Source organism: Protomyctophum bolini, assembly GCF_963924005.1.
Source record: "Protomyctophum bolini genome assembly, chromosome: 8".
In the NCBI taxonomy this organism is placed as follows: Eukaryota; Metazoa; Chordata; class Actinopteri; order Myctophiformes; family Myctophidae; genus Protomyctophum; species Protomyctophum bolini.
This window is the reverse complement of record NC_137869.1, coordinates 2,541,315-2,558,814: the sequence shown is the minus strand read 5'-3', so window position 1 is coordinate 2,558,814 and position 17,500 is coordinate 2,541,315. Positions and strand designations below refer to the sequence as shown.

The following is a 17,500-nucleotide window of genomic DNA, read 5'->3' as shown; positions in this document are numbered from 1 at the left end:
TTACGGAGTACGGTTGCCTGGTCCCCACGCTGGCCATGATTCACCTTGGCTGAGTTTCAACAGCGCACCCTGGTGGCCGGGTACACTTCATTCAATGCAGTACAGTATGTGCCTCAGAGGGGGCGCTGTGGACTGTGGGGCTCTTTGGGAGACAGAGAATGTCATGTGACAGAAGAAGAGTCACTTTCAGAGTTTAGAGCCAATAATAAAGTTTGGCTGTGTGTTCCTGACGTCGTCTTGAGTTGTAATAATAACATAACAATTCTAACAATTCTAACCCATTCTGACCTGAGATCAGATTTCGTACGAGGTTTCCACTGGACACACACTGGTCTGATGAACCCATTCTGACCTGAGATCAGATTCTAGAAATGTCAGTCGCTCTTCGATTTTTCAAAAATAGCAGACCTACAAGCTCGTAGCGCGCCACTCGGTGGCGCGCTACGAGCTTGTAGGTCTGCTATTTTTCAATAGCTAAAGCATAACATGATGCTAACACCAAAATGGGTGCCCGGTCAGAATGGGTTAAACAGCGCAATGTAACGTTGTCTCTCGTCTGTTTTGACGGCGACGTCACGTACATACCCTTGGTATGTTATTGTTAACAGTGATGTCACTGACCAGCCCTTGGTATGTTTGTCCTAGCTGAAGCGCATGTTTTTTTTCCACGGCTCGTGCTGTGCTACTCAAACACTAGAGGATTATCAATCATTCTTTGTCAACATTCAAGTAGAACTACCAGAAGTACAACCTCAGGTAAAAAAAAACATGTCATTATAAAAATACATAAAATATGATTATAGTTCACTTCCTCCTCACATTGCAGCGATCCGTATCCGAGACTTGATCGATTGCGATCTCGGGTACTTTTGGGCAATCTGTTCCCGGGAACGGTACGCATCATTCACACTAAACCACAACATCTGGAACGGTACGCATCAGTCACACTAAACCACAACATCTGGAACGGTACGCATCATTCACACTAAACCACAACATCTGGAACGGTACGCATCAGTCACACTAAACCACAACATCTGGAACGGTACGCATCATTCACACTAAACCACAACATCTGGAACGGTACGCATCAGTCACACTAAACCACAACATCTGGAACGGTACGCATCATTCACACTAAACCACAACATCTGGAACGGTACGCATCAGTCACACTAAACCACAACATCTGGAACGGTACGCATCATTCACACTAAACCACAACATCTGGAACGGTACGCATCATTCACACTAAACCACAACATCTGGAACGGTACGCATCATTCACACTAAACCACAACATCTGGAACGGTACGCATCATTCACACTAAACCACAACATCTGGAACGGTACGCATCATTCACACTAAACCACAACATCTGGAACGGTACGCATCAGTCACACTAAACCACATCATCTGGAACGGTACGCATCATTCACACTAAACCACAACATCTGGAACGGTACGCATCATTCACACTAAACCACAACATCTGGAACGGTACGCATCATTCACACTAAACCACAACATCTGGAACGGTACACATCATTCACGCTAAACCACAACATCTGGAACGGTACGCATCATTCACACTAAACCACAACATCTGGAACGGTACGCATCATTCACACTAAACCACAACATCTGGAACGGTACGCATCATTCACACTAAATCACAACATCTGGAACGGTACGCATCATTCACACTAAACCACAACATCTGCTAAGTGGTCCCGAGTGCGCATCCCGGACCATAGTGTGAATCTGCCCTTAGTCATCATAGCCTGGTTTTTATTTAGCTGAAAAAGGTAGTCAATTCAATTCAATTCAATTCAAAGGGTTTTATTGGCATGAGAAAACATACGTTTACATTGCCAAAGCAGAAATAACAATACAGCAATACAATCAAAACAAAAATGATGTACATTTGAAGGTCAGAATCTTCAATAGATCAAATTCTATGTACCAAGGTCACTCAATGCAGGTATAGTGCAGGAATATACACAATGATTAGTCTTTAGGGTGGTTGTGTTCCATTTGATATCCTTCTCCTATCACAGCAACTCACAAATCTTGCTGCTGTGTTTGCACATTGTTGTACTTCGCCCGGCAGATATGGGAGTTTTTTGTCATTTGTCATGTTTTCAAAATCTCTGTGTGTGGTTGTAATCTGTGGGAAGTGTCTCTGATGTCTTGGTACAATGGACCGATGGTTAGGAAGTGTAGCTCGGTTTCCACTTCATTTTGTGTGCAGTGGGTGCATATAGTCTGTCTTCTCTCGGGATACAGGTCTGCCTATGACGGCCTTTCTCCATCGCGAGACTGTGCTCACTGAGTCTCTACCTAGTTAAGATTTTTCTTTGTTTTGGGTCGGTACCACGGTGCTCAGGTATTCTGCCACTGTGTATTCTCTGTTTAGGGCCAGATAGCATTCTAGTTTACTCTGCTTTTGTGTTGCCGGGTCCCGGGGGGGGGGGGGGGTCTCATCTTGTGAGAGCAGCGAACAAGGGATAAAAAGCTTAGCTTAACATGCCTGGATTTATTGGTGTTAATCTGGATGAGAGGGGTGTGTGTGTGGGTCGCGTGATGGAAGGGGCTAAATGGGTCTGCCCTGATTCCATGAATCTGGATGAAAGGGGTGTGTGTGTGGGTCGCGTGATGGAAGGGGCTAAGTGGGTCTGCCCTGATTCCATGAATCTGGATGAGAGGGGTGTGTGTGTGGGTCGCGTGATGGAAGGGGCTAAGTGGGTCTGCCCTGATTCCATGAATCTGGATGAGAGGGGTGTGTGTGTGGGTCGCGTGATGGAAGGGGCTAAGTGGGTCTGCCCTGATTCCATGAATCTGGATGAGAGGGGTGTGTGTGTGGGTCGCGTGATGGAAGGGGCTAAGTGGGTCTGCCCTGATTCCATGAATCTGGATGAGAGGGGTGTGTGTGTGGGTCGCGTGATGGAAGGGGCTAAGTGGGTCTGCCCTGATTCCATGAATCTGGATGAGAGGGGTGTGTGTGTGGGTCGCGTGATGGAAGGGGCTAAGTGGGTCTGCCCTGATTCCATGAATCTGGATGAGAGGGGTGTGTGTGTGGGTCGCGTGATGGAAGGGGCTAAGTGGGTCTGCCCTGATTCCATGAATCTGGATGAGAGGGGTGTGTGTGTGGGTCGCGTGATGGAAGGGGCTAAGTGGGTCTGCCCTGATTCCATGAATCTGGATGAGAGGGGTGTGTGTGTGGGTCGCGTGATGGAAGGGGCTAAGTGGGTCTGCCCTGATTCCATGAGCACTGCACCATCAGTCAAACCCAAAGCGCTCCCTCCGTCCAGAACCGACCAGAACCACAGACAAAGGGTCCTATTGTTGTCCCAGAACCGACCAAAACCACAGACAAAGGGTCCTATTGTTCAGAACCGACCAAAACCACAGACAAAGGGTCCTATTGTTGTCCCAGAACCGACCAAAACCACAGACAAAGGGTCCTATTGTTCAGAACCGACCAAAACCACAGACAAAGGGCTGTATTTTGCGTGTCTTAAGTACCAGGTCTTATTCCCTAACTTGAGTAAACTAAAGACCTGGAGGCGTTACGTGGTCAATGCTCTTTGGCCACTCAGAATAGCCAAATGGCATTGACCACGCCTCCAGGTCTTTAGATTACTCAAGTTAGGGAATAAGACCTGGTACTGTTCTCATTTTACCTGCTTTCCTTTCCTCGCAACAACAAAGCTGCTGCTCTCCCAAATCTGGCTGTGACAGGCCGTCTGCCCCACACGGAATACTATCGCCATTTTATTTCATTGTGTCAACTAAATCCCCATTAATGCAAACTAGATTCAACATACTCAAGCCTGCACACATTCTAAATATATATGCCCCCGAAATATTTTACCGAGCAAATAGTCTTTATTGAACTCCACATCATACTCGGGGGAACCAATGTGGTCAGTTTCAATGTCGTTTTCAGGTCATTCCATGTATTATTAGGGCCACAGAAGCTAAAAGCAGATCTACCCAAGTTCACAGTTAACTCTTGGTACCTTGAATTTGGGGGAAATGACTTGACCGGGTGTGGTATACGTAGGGCTCAGAGTCCCATTCTTGACCGGGTGTGGTATACGTAGGGCTCAGAGTCCCATTCTTGACCGGGTGTGGTATACGTAGGGCTCAGAGTCCCATTCTTGACCGGGTGTGGTATACGTAGGGCTCAGAGTCCCATTCTTGACCGGGTGTGGTATACGTAGGGCTCAGAGTCCCATTCTTGACCGGGTGTGGTATACGTAGGGCTCAGAGTCCCATTCCAGGACAGATGAGGCTTCATACAATTCTGACTCTATAGTAACGTCACGTGCATGTCTTTCTGTGTCTCTCTTCAGATCTACCTCTGCCCAGGTTCGTTGGGCTGAAGAACGACACGGGGCTGAGCTATGTGACCCAAAGCCTGGACGCCCTGCAAGGGGGCCCTGCGTCTGGCGCCGGCGGGGGTCCCACGTGGGGGTCCCACGCTGACCGGGGAGGAGGGGGAGGAGGAGGAGGAGGAGGAGGAGGAGGAGGCGGCGGCTTCAGGCACCTGGAGGAGCTCTGCAGCACAGAGGAGCAGGTGAGCGTTTCAGAGGTAACAAGACTACTCACCCCGTTTCTGTTTTCCTCGCAGAATGTTCCCCAGTGAGGGGTGGGAGAGGCTGGACAGCAGACTGAACTGTCCCCAGTGAGGGGTGGGAGAGGCTGGACAGCAGACTGAACTGTCCCCAGTGAGGGGTGGGAGAGGCTGGACAGCAGACTGAACTGTCCCCAGTGAGGGGTGGGAGAGGCTGGACAGCAGACTGAACTGTCCCCAGTGAGGGGTGGGAGAGGCTGGACAGCAGACTGAACTGTCCCCAGTGAGGGGTGGGAGAGGCTGGACAGCAGACTGAACTGTCCCCAGTGAGGGGTGGGAGAGGCTGGACAGCATACTGAACTGTCCCCAGTGAGGGGTGGGAGAGGCTGGACAGCAGACTGAACTGTCCCCAGTGAGGGGTGGGAGAGGCTGGACAGCAGACTGAACTGTCCCCAGTGAGGGGTGGGAGAGGCTGGACAGCAGACTGAACTGTCCCCAGTGAGGGGTGGGAGAGGCTGGACAGCAGACGGCTGGACTTTGAATTTCTCTAACTTTAAACTAATTTCATGACAGCAGAACAGCCTAAAGTACAAATATAATTCATGAAAAGCTGCTACAGTGAAGTCTGTTCACAGAAGTTGTTGTGTAGGATATGTGGGGGGTTATCTGACGAGGTACCATTTGAGTGGGCAAAACCATTATACTAAATAATACTAAATTGTTTATAGGGTCAATATAAGTAAAATAATATAGCCTTTCCTACAGCAGTATCTTTTTATATTTTTCCAAAAAGAACACAAACAGCCAATATTAGCATATTACAAAGTTATCCCCCTCGCTGGGGAAAATTCCGGGAGGAAAAACGGGCAAGCACCGGGGGGGGGGGGGGGGGGGGTTGTCCAGTATTCGTTTCAGACACCTGGAGCTCTGTGTTGTTTTGGGGGTTTTTATTGTAGTTTTAGTCACCTGGAATGTCTTAGTGTTAGTCTAGTTTTAGTCTGCTAAATATCATAAGATTTTAGTCGACTAAATCTACAGGCGATTTAGTCGACTGAAATGTATTCTGGGGTGCCTTGATGCCGTCGTAATGACTTTGATTTTAAACTTGCCTGAAAATAGCCGATCTACAAGTTGTGTTGTAGAAGCTTGTAGATCGGCTATTTTCAGCATGCGACCAAGTGTAAAATTACTTCTACTGGATCTCTTGTCCACTAGTCCTATAACATTTAGTCTAGTTTTTATTTGTTGATGAAATTGTTGTCTTAGTTTTAGTCATCATAGCTTAGTTTTAAAGGACCACTTTTCAACCTATCTTCATATAATAGGTCCTCACTAATAATCATGATAAAATGGCACGATCTTTTCCTACTCAGTCTGTGTCTCATATAGGAGGGCAGTTTAGAAACCGTCTTCCAGTGACATCATCATTAGGCAGATTTTTTTTTTTAAACAAGATGTTTTTACAAAAAATGTTTAGATTTTCATTATCGTGAGAACGATATGGCTTCCATTTGCGCATTGCAACTTTTCAGGACTAGAAAGCCTGCCGTTTCTATTAGCTTGTTTTCCCCATCGATATAGAACACTATCGTTGCCGTACTCAGACCATATACTGTAAGAGAAGTTGTCCACACTGTTCAATGACAGAATGTTCTGATTGTAAGTGCAGACATTTGGATGCCATGTTGGATCTGTTCTGTCCAGGTTCCCTCAGTGGAGACACAGGAGTACAGCGAGGATGACCCCTGGAGGATCACTGAGGAACAGCAGGAGTACTACACCAACCAGTTCAGGAGCCTTCAGCCCGACCTGGGGGCCCTGATCCTGGGTACGCACGCACGCACGCACGCACGCACGCACGCACGCACGCACGCACGCACCCACCCACGCACACACTCCATGGCGAGCACATGGACCTACAAGCTCGTAGCCCTATGAGCTTGTAGATCTGCTATTTTTCAATAGCTAAATTATAACATAATGTTTAAAACACCAAAACACCAAAATAGCTGATATAGTAGCCTACAGCTCACACGCGTGTCACGTTGTGAGCTTAGAATGCTAAATGGATCTGCAACCCCAAAACCGGGCCCGCCCCCAAACCTATAATATGTTTGGCTCAGACTACGATGAATATTAATGTTTTGTCACATCACAGGAAGAGTTAAAACATACAGTAGAAGGAGAGGATAGAGAGGAACATACAGTAGAACATACAGTAGAACATACAGTAGAACATACAGTAGAAGGAGAGGATAGAGAGGAACATACAGTAGAACATACAGTAGAACATACAGTAGAACATACAGTAGAAGGAGAGAATAGAGAGAACATACAGTAGGACATACAGTAGAACATACAGTAGAACATACAGTAGAAGGAGAGGATAGAGAGGAACATACAGTAGAACATACAGTAGAACATACAGTAGAACATACAGTAGAACATACAGTAGAAGGAGAGGATAGAGAGAACATACAGTAGAACATACAGTAGAACATACAGTAGAACATACAGTAGAAGGAGAGGATAGAGAGAACATACAGTAGAACATACAGTAGAACATACAGTAGAACATACAGTAGAACATACAGTAGAACATACAGTAGAACATACAGTAGAAGGAGAGAATAGAGAGGACATACAGTAGAACATACAGTAGAACATACAGTAGAACATACAGTAGAACATACAGTAGAAGGAGAGGATAGAGAGGAACATACAGTAGAACATACAGTAGAACATACAGTAGAACATACAGTAGAAGGAGAGGATAGAGAGGAACATACAGTAGAACATACAGTAGAACATACAGTAGAAGGAGAGGATAGAGAGAACATACAGTAGAACATACAGTAGAACATACAGTAGAACATACAGTAGATACAGTAGAACATACAGTAGAACATACAGTAGAACATACAGTAGAAGGAGAGGATAGAGAGGACATACAGTAGAACATACAGTAGAACATACAGTAGAACATACAGTAGAACATACAGTAGAACATACAGTAGAAGGAGAGAATAGAGAGAACATACAGTAGAACATACAGTAGAACATACAGTAGAAGGAGAGGATAGAGAGAACATACAGTAGAACATACAGTAGAACATACAGTAGAACATACAGTAGAACATACAGTAGAACATACAGTAGAAGGAGAGGATAGAGAGAACATACAGTAGAACATACAGTAGAACATACAGTAGAACATACAGTAGAACATACAGTAGAAGGAGAGGATAGAGAGGAACATACAGTAGAACATACAGTAGAACATACAGTAGAACATACAGTAGAACATACAGTAGAAGGAGAGAATAGAGAGAACATACAGTAGAACATACAGTAGAACATACAGTAGAACATACAGTAGAACATACAGTAGAAGGAGAGGATAGAGAGGAACATACAGTAGAACATACAGTAGAACATACAGTAGAACATACAGTAGAAGGAGAGGATAGAGAGGAACATACAGTAGAACATACAGTAGAACATACAGTAGAACATACAGTAGAAGGAGAGAATAGAGAGAACATACAGTAGAACATACAGTAGAACATACAGTAGAACATACAGTAGAAGGAGAGGATAGAGAGGAACATACAGTAGAACATACAGTAGAACATACAGTAGAAGGAGAGAATAGAGAGAACATACAGTAGAACATACAGTAGAAAATACAGTAGAACATACAGTAGAACATACAGTAGAAGGAGAGGATAGAGAGGACATACAGTAGAACATACAGTAGAACATACAGTAGAACATACAGTAGAAGGAGAGGATAGAGAGGAACATACAGTAGAACATACAGTAGAACATACAGTAGAACATACAGTAGAAGGAGAGAATAGAGAGGAACATACAGTAGAACATACAGTAGAACATACAGTAGAACATACAGTAGAAGGAGAGGATAGAGAGAACATACAGTAGAACATACAGTAGAACATACAGTAGAACATACAGTAGAACATACAGTAGAAGGAGAGGATAGAGAGGAACATACAGTAGAACATACAGTAGAACATACAGTAGAACATACAGTAGAAGGAGAGAATAGAGAGAACATACAGTAGAACATACAGTAGAACATACAGTAGAACATACAGTAGAACATACAGTAGAAGGAGAGGATAGAGAGAACATACAGTAGAACATACAGTAGAACATACAGTAGAACATACAGTAGAAGGAGAGGATAGAGAGAACATACAGTAGAACATACAGTAGAACATACAGTAGAACATACAGTAGAACATACAGTAGAAGGAGAGGATAGAGAGGAACATACAGTAGAACATACAGTAGAACATACAGTAGAACATACAGTAGAACATACAGTAGAAGGAGAGAATAGAGAGAACATACAGTAGAACATACAGTAGAACATACAGTAGAACATACAGTAGAACATACAGTAGAAGGAGAGGATAGAGAGGAACATACAGTAGAACATACAGTAGAACATACAGTAGAACATACAGTAGAAGGAGAGGATAGAGAGGAACATACAGTAGAACATACAGTAGAACATACAGTAGAACATACAGTAGAAGGAGAGAATAGAGAGAACATACAGTAGAACATACAGTAGAACATACAGTAGAACATACAGTAGAAGGAGAGGATAGAGAGGAACATACAGTAGAACATACAGTAGAACATACAGTAGAAGGAGAGAATAGAGAGAACATACAGTAGAACATACAGTAGAAAATACAGTAGAACATACAGTAGAACATACAGTAGAAGGAGAGGATAGAGAGGACATACAGTAGAACATACAGTAGAACATACAGTAGAACATACAGTAGAAGGAGAGGATAGAGAGGAACATACAGTAGAACATACAGTAGAACATACAGTAGAACATACAGTAGAAGGAGAGAATAGAGAGGAACATACAGTAGAACATACAGTAGAACATACAGTAGAACATACAGTAGAAGGAGAGGATAGAGAGAACATACAGTAGAACATACAGTAGAACATACAGTAGAACATACAGTAGAACATACAGTAGAAGGAGAGGATAGAGAGGAACATACAGTAGAACATACAGTAGAACATACAGTAGAACATACAGTAGAAGGAGAGAATAGAGAGAACATACAGTAGAACATACAGTAGAACATACAGTAGAACATACAGTAGAACATACAGTAGAACATACAGTAGAAGGAGAGGATAGAGAGGAACATACAGTAGAACATACAGTAGAACATACAGTAGAACATACAGTAGAACATACAGTAGAAGGAGAGGATAGAGAGGAACATACAGTAGAACATACAGTAGAACATACAGTAGAACATACAGTAGAAGGAGAGAATAGAGAGAACATACAGTAGAACATACAGTAGAACATACAGTAGAAGGAGAGAATAGAGAGAACATACAGTAGAACATACAGTAGAACATACAGTAGAACATACAGTAGGACATACAGTAGAACATACAGTAGAACATACAGTAGGACATACAGTAGAACATACAGTAGAACATACAGTAGAAGGAGAGGATAGAGAGGAACATACAGTAGAACATACAGTAGAACATACAGTAGAACATACAGTAGAAGGAGAGGATAGAGAGAACATACAGTAGAACATACAGTAGAACATACAGTAGAACATACAGTAGAAGGAGAGGATAGAGAGGAACATACAGTAGAACATACAGTAGAACATACAGTAGAACATACAGTAGAAGGAGAGGATAGAGAGAACATACAGTAGAACATACAGTAGAACATACAGTAGAACATACAGTAGAACATACAGTAGAACATACAGTAGAACATACAGTAGGACATACAGTAGAACATACAGTAGAACATACAGTAGAAGGAGAGGATAGAGAGAACATACAGTAGAACATACAGTAGAACATACAGTAGAACATACAGTAGAACATACAGTAGAACATACAGTAGAAGGAGAGGATAGAGAGGAACATACAGTAGAACATACAGTAGAACATACAGTAGAACATACAGTAGAACATACAGTAGAAGGAGAGAATAGAGAGAACATACAGTAGAACATACAGTAGAACATACAGTAGAACATACAGTAGAACATACAGTAGAAGGAGAGGATAGAGAGGAACATACAGTAGAACATACAGTAGAACATACAGTAGAACATACAGTAGAAGGAGAGGATAGAGAGGAACATACAGTAGAACATACAGTAGAACATACAGTAGAACATACAGTAGAAGGAGAGAATAGAGAGAACATACAGTAGAACATACAGTAGAACATACAGTAGAACATACAGTAGGACATACAGTAGAACATACAGTAGAACATACAGTAGGACATACAGTAGAACATACAGTAGAACATACAGTAGAAGGAGAGGATAGAGAGAACATACAGTAGAACATACAGTAGAACATACAGTAGAACATACAGTAGAAGGAGAGGATAGAGAGAACATACAGTAGAACATACAGTAGAACATACAGTAGAACATACAGTAGGACATACAGTAGAACATACAGTAGAAGGAGAGGATAGAGAGAACATACAGTAGAACATACAGTAGAACATACAGTAGAACATACAGTAGAACATACAGTAGAACATACAGTAGAACATACAGTAGAAGGAGAGGATAGAGAGGAACATACAGTAGAACATACAGTAGAACATACAGTAGAACATACAGTAGAACATACAGTAGAAGGAGAGAATAGAGAGAACATACAGTAGAACATACAGTAGAACATACAGTAGAACATACAGTAGAACATACAGTAGAAGGAGAGGATAGAGAGGAACATACAGTAGAACATACAGTAGAACATACAGTAGAACATACAGTAGAAGGAGAGGATAGAGAGGAACATACAGTAGAACATACAGTAGAACATACAGTAGAACATACAGTAGAAGGAGAGAATAGAGAGAACATACAGTAGAACATACAGTAGAACATACAGTAGAACATACAGTAGGACATACAGTAGAACATACAGTAGAACATACAGTAGGACATACAGTAGAACATACAGTAGAACATACAGTAGAAGGAGAGGATAGAGAGAACATACAGTAGAACATACAGTAGAACATACAGTAGAACATACAGTAGAAGGAGAGGATAGAGAGAACATACAGTAGAACATACAGTAGAACATACAGTAGAACATACAGTAGAACATACAGTAGAACATACAGTAGAAGGAGAGGATAGAGAGAACATACAGTAGAACATACAGTAGAACATACAGTAGAACATACAGTAGAACATACAGTAGAAGGAGAGGATAGAGAGGAACATACAGTAGAACATACAGTAGAACATACAGTAGAACATACAGTAGAAGGAGAGGATAGAGAGGAACATACAGTAGAACATACAGTAGAACATACAGTAGAACATACAGTAGAAGGAGAGAATAGAGAGAACATACAGTAGAACATACAGTAGAACATACAGTAGAACATACAGTAGGACATACAGTAGAACATACAGTAGAACATACAGTAGAACATACAGTAGAAGGAGAGGATAGAGAGAACATACAGTAGAACATACAGTAGAACATACAGTAGAACATACAGTAGAACATACAGTAGAACATACAGTAGAAGGAGAGGATAGAGAGAACATACAGTAGAACATACAGTAGAACATACAGTAGAACATACAGTAGAACATACAGTAGAACATACAGTAGAACATACAGTAGAAGGAGAGGATAGAGAGAACATACAGTAGAACATACAGTAGAACATACAGTAGAACATACAGTAGAACATACAGTAGAAGGAGAGGATAGAGAGGACATACAGTAGAACATACAGTAGAACATACAGTAGAACATACAGTAGAACATACAGTAGAAGGAGAGGATAGAGAGAACATACAGTAGAACATACAGTAGAACATACAGTAGAACATACAGTAGAAGGAGAGGATAGAGAGAACATACAGTAGAACATACAGTAGAACATACAGTAGAACATACAGTAGAACATACAGTAGAAGGAGAGGATAGAGAGAACATACAGTAGAACATACAGTAGAACATACAGTAGAACATACAGTAGAAGGAGAGGATAGAGAGGACATACAGTAGAACATACAGTAGAACATACAGTAGAACATACAGTAGAAGGAGAGGATAGAGAGGACATACAGTAGAACATACAGTAGAACATACAGTAGAACATACAGTAGAACATACAGTAGAACATACAGTAGAAGGAGAGAATAGAGAGAACATACAGTAGAACATACAGTAGAACATACAGTAGAAGGAGAGGATAGAGAGGACATACAGTAGAACATACAGTAGAACATACAGTAGAACATACAGTAGAACATACAGTAGGACATACAGTAGAACATACAGTAGAACATACAGTAGAAGGAGAGGATAGAGAGGAACATACAGTAGAACATACAGTAGAACATACAGTAGAACATACAGTAGAAGGAGAGGATAGAGAGGAACATACAGTAGAACATACAGTAGAACATACAGTAGAACATACAGTAGAAGGAGAGAATAGAGAGAACATACAGTAGAACATACAGTAGAACATACAGTAGAACATACAGTAGAACATACAGTAGAACATACAGTAGAAGGAGAGGATAGACGGGAAAGGAACACAAAATGACCTGAATGTTCTCTCTGTGTTCTTTAGGAACCGTGGCAAAGAACTTCTTCACCAAATCCAAGCTGCCCATCCCAGAGCTGTCTCACATCTGGTGAGTTGATGAGTCACGGTACGGTACAGTACAGTACAGTACAGTACAGTACAGCATCCCACAGTGACACAGCAGCATGCACCATGACACTGCACTATTTCCATCCCCAAATATCCAAGGTGCTACAATACAATAAAATAAAAGGAATAAAACAAGAACATTCTCAATCAAAAAATAAACCAACAATGAAATAAGAAACAGAGCAGCAAAGACAGTACCTAGAAATAGGTAAGATAGAACAGTACATAGCAATCACTGGAGCAAGCCAAAATGTTTGCGGTACAAATGCGTCTTCAGTAGCTTCTTAAAGATGCCAACAGACCCAGCGTTTCTCAAGCAGAGTGGTAAGACATTCCACAGCGTAGGTGCAGCAACACATTCGTAAGCTTGATCTCCTTTAGTTCGCAGCTATAGTGGCTTTAGGGGATAATGAGAAGACCTTTGTCTGAAGACATAAGGTGTCTCATATTCACCTTCGGGTGCGCCAGTTCACTTAAATAAATTGAGCCCAGCCCATGAAGAGATTTAGAAGTCATTCATAAAAAGAAAAAAATGATTTCTGGAGTCAATTGGATTGGTAGCCAATGCAAGGCTGCAAGCACAGGAGTGATGTGTGACCTCCTTTGTGTGTTGGTTAGCAGTCTAGCAGCCGCATTCTGCACAAGTTGGAGGCGGTAATGCCTGGTCCCAGTCACCCTGACAATAGTCTCTCTCGTTTAGCCAGAGAACTATTCCACAATCTCTCCAAATGCTATAGAGTCTGGAACTACAGCTCCTGAAATCCGAGTAAGGAAGCTACCATTTCCGTTCACCAAAATATATTTTAAAATATCTTTACATTTAATTGTTTTTTTTTCCTTTTCTGCTAAGCAACAAGCGATATATTCTTAGATGTTTTCTAATATATTAGGATAAATGTGCGTGACTGTAAAGACGAAACGGAGAGAGAAGGCTCCACTTCCGCTTTATATTTTACTCTATGACAGAACTTCCGTTGCTCCAGACTGTATGACGGAAGCATTTATATTTTACTCATGATCAGAGCTTCCGTTGCTCCAGACTGTATGACGGAAGCATTTATATTTTACTCTATGACAGAACTTCCGTTGCTCCAGACTGTATGACGGAAGCATTTATATTTTACTCTATGACAGAACTTCCGTTGCTCCAGACTGTATGACGGAAGCATTTATATTTTACTCTATGAAAGAACTTCCGTTGCTCCAGACTGTACGACGGAAGCATTTATATTTTACTCTATGACAGAACTTCCGTTGCTCCAGACTGTATGACGGAAGCATTTATATTTTACTCTATGACAGAACTTCCGTTGCTCCAGACTGTACGACGGAAGCATTTATATTTTACTCTATGACAGAACTTCCGTTGCTCCAGACCGTATGACGGAAGCATTTATATTTTACTCTATGACAGAACTTCCGTTGCTCCAGACTGTATGACGGAAGCATTTATATTTTACTCATGAATCAGAGCTTCCGTTGCTCCAGACTGTACGACGGAAGCATTTATATTTTACTCATGAATCAGAGCTTCCGTTGCTCCAGACTGTACGACGGAAGCATTTATATTTTACTCTATGACAGAACTTCCGTTGCTCCAGACTGTATGACGGAAGCATTTATATTTTACTCTATGACAGAACTTCCGTTGCTCCAGACTGTATGACGGAAGCATTTATATTTTACTCTATGACAGAACTTCCGTTGCTCCAGACTGTATGACGGAAGCATTTATATTTTACTCTATGACAGAGCTTCCGTTGCTCCAGACTGTATGACGGAAGCATTTATATTTTACTCTATGACAGAACTTCCGTTGCTCCAGACTGTATGACGGAAGCATTTATATTTTACTCATGATCAGAGCTTCCGTTGCTCCAGACCGTATGACGGAAGCATTTATATTTTACTCTATGACAGAACTTCCGTTGCTCCAGACTGTATGACGGAAGCATTTATATTTTACTCTATGACAGAACTTCCGTTGCTCCAGACTGTATGACGGAAGCATTTATATTTTACTCTATGACAGAACTTCCGTTGCTCCAGACTGTATGACGGAAGCATTTATATTTTACTCTATGACAGAACTTCCGTTGCTCCAGACCGTATGACGGAAGCATTTATATTTTACTCTATGACAGAACTTCCGTTGCTCCAGACTGTATGACGGAAGCATTTATATTTTACTCTATGACAGAACTTCCGTTGCTCCAGACTGTATGACGGAAGCATTTATATTTTACTCTATGACAGAACTTCCGTTGCTCCAGACTGTATGACGGAAGCATTTATATTTTACTCATGATCAGAGCTTCCGTTGCTCAAGACTGTACGACGGAAGCATTTATATTTTACTCATGATCAGAGCTTCCGTTGCTCCAGACTGTACGACGGAAGCATTTATATTTTACTCTATGACAGAACTTCCGTTGCTCCAGACTGTATGACGGAAGCATTTATATTTTACTCTATGACAGAGCTTCCGTTGCTCCAGACTGTATGACGGAAGCATTTATATTTTACTCTATGACAGAGCTTCCGTTGCTCCAGACTGTACGACGGAAGCATTTGGAAATTGCAAGAGGCAACAGTCTGGCAACACTAGACTACCCTGACAAGCACATGGAATGTAGGACTTGAGGCATTCAAGTTAGTTTGAATCGGTTCCACAGATAAATGAAAATAGATATGAATATGTTGATGTGGTCTCTCTCTCCAGAGACGATATATATGAATATGTTGATGGCGTGTTCTCTCTCTCTCTCTCTCTCCAGAGACCATATATATGAATATGTTTATGGTGTGTTCTCTCTCTCTCCAGAGACCATATATATGAATATGTTTATGGCGTGTTCTCTCTCTCTCCAGAGACCATATATATGAATATGTTTATGGCGTGTTCTCTCTCTCTCTCTCCAGAGACCATATATATGAATATGTTTATGGCGTGTTCTCTCTCTCTCCAGAGACCATATATATGAATATGTTTATGGCGTGTTCTCTCTCTCCAGAGACCATATATATGAATATGTTTATGGCGTGTTCTCTCTCTCTCTCCAGAGAACATATATATTAATATGTTTATGGCGTGTTCTCTCTCTCTCTCTCCAGAGACCATATATATGAATATGTTTATGGCGTGTTCTCTCTCTCCAGAGACCATATATATTAATATGTTTATGGCGTGTTCTCTCTCTCTCTCTCCAGAGACCATATATATTAATATGTTGATGGCGTGTTCTCTCTCTCTCCAGAGAACATATATATTAATATGTTTATGGCGTGTTCTCTCTCTCTCCAGAGACCATATATATTAATATGTTGATGGCGTGTTCTCTCTCTCTCCAGAGAACATATATATTAATATGTTGATGGCGTGTTCTCTCTCTCTCCAGAGAACATATATATTAATATGTTTATGGCGTGTTCTCTCTCTCTCCAGAGACCATATATATTAATATGTTGATGGCGTGTTCTCTCTCTCTCTCTCCAGAGACCATATATATTAATATGTTGATGGCGTGTTCTCTCTCTCTCCAGAGAACATATATATTAATATGTTTATGGCGTGTTCTCTCTCTCTCCAGAGAACATATATATTAATATGTTTATGGCGTGTTCTCTCTCTCTCTCTCTCCAGGGAGCTGAGCGATGTGGACCGTGACGGCGCTCTCACCTTCTCCGAGTTCTGCACGGCCTTCCACCTCATCGTGGCGCGCAAGAACGGCTACCCTCTGCCCGAGACCGTGCCCCCCACGCTGCGGCCCCCCGAGTCCTCTGAGCACCAGGACACAGGGCACACACCCCACACCCCTGAAGTAAGCCCCCTTCCCCCACACCCCACGCTGCGGCCCCCCGGAGTCCTCTGACCACCAGGACACAGGGCACACACCCCACACCCCTGAAGTAAGCCCCCTTCCCCCACACCCCACGCTGCGCCCCCCCGGAGTCCTCTGACCACCAGGACACAGGGCACACACCCCACAGCGGTGGCAGCGGTGGCCGAACGGTTTGCGGAGCGGTCTTGATATCGTGAAGGTCGCTATAGTTCGTATCCCCCGGACCGGCACGTTAAAATTACCACCGCTGAAGTGCCCTTTTATGGACAAGGCATTGGACCTCTACCATGAAATGTTCTATGAGCAGGGCC

The 17,500-nt window shown here is 42.4% G+C and overlaps 1 protein-coding gene across 1 annotated transcript in view; it reads left to right on the top strand.

Annotated features, from left to right (window-relative positions):
* The window catches only part of reps2 (RALBP1 associated Eps domain containing 2), a gene marked incomplete at its 5' end in the record, with an annotated part of 82,836 nt that overhangs the window by 6,249 nt on the left and 59,087 nt on the right, over nt 1–17,500 (top strand). The window contains 5 exon segments of the mRNA XM_080769644.1: nt 4,363–4,470; nt 4,641–4,651; nt 6,288–6,411; nt 13,264–13,327; nt 16,991–17,168. Of these exon segments, the coding sequence (XP_080625770.1) occupies nt 4,363–4,470; nt 4,641–4,651; nt 6,288–6,411; nt 13,264–13,327; nt 16,991–17,168 (485 nt within the window).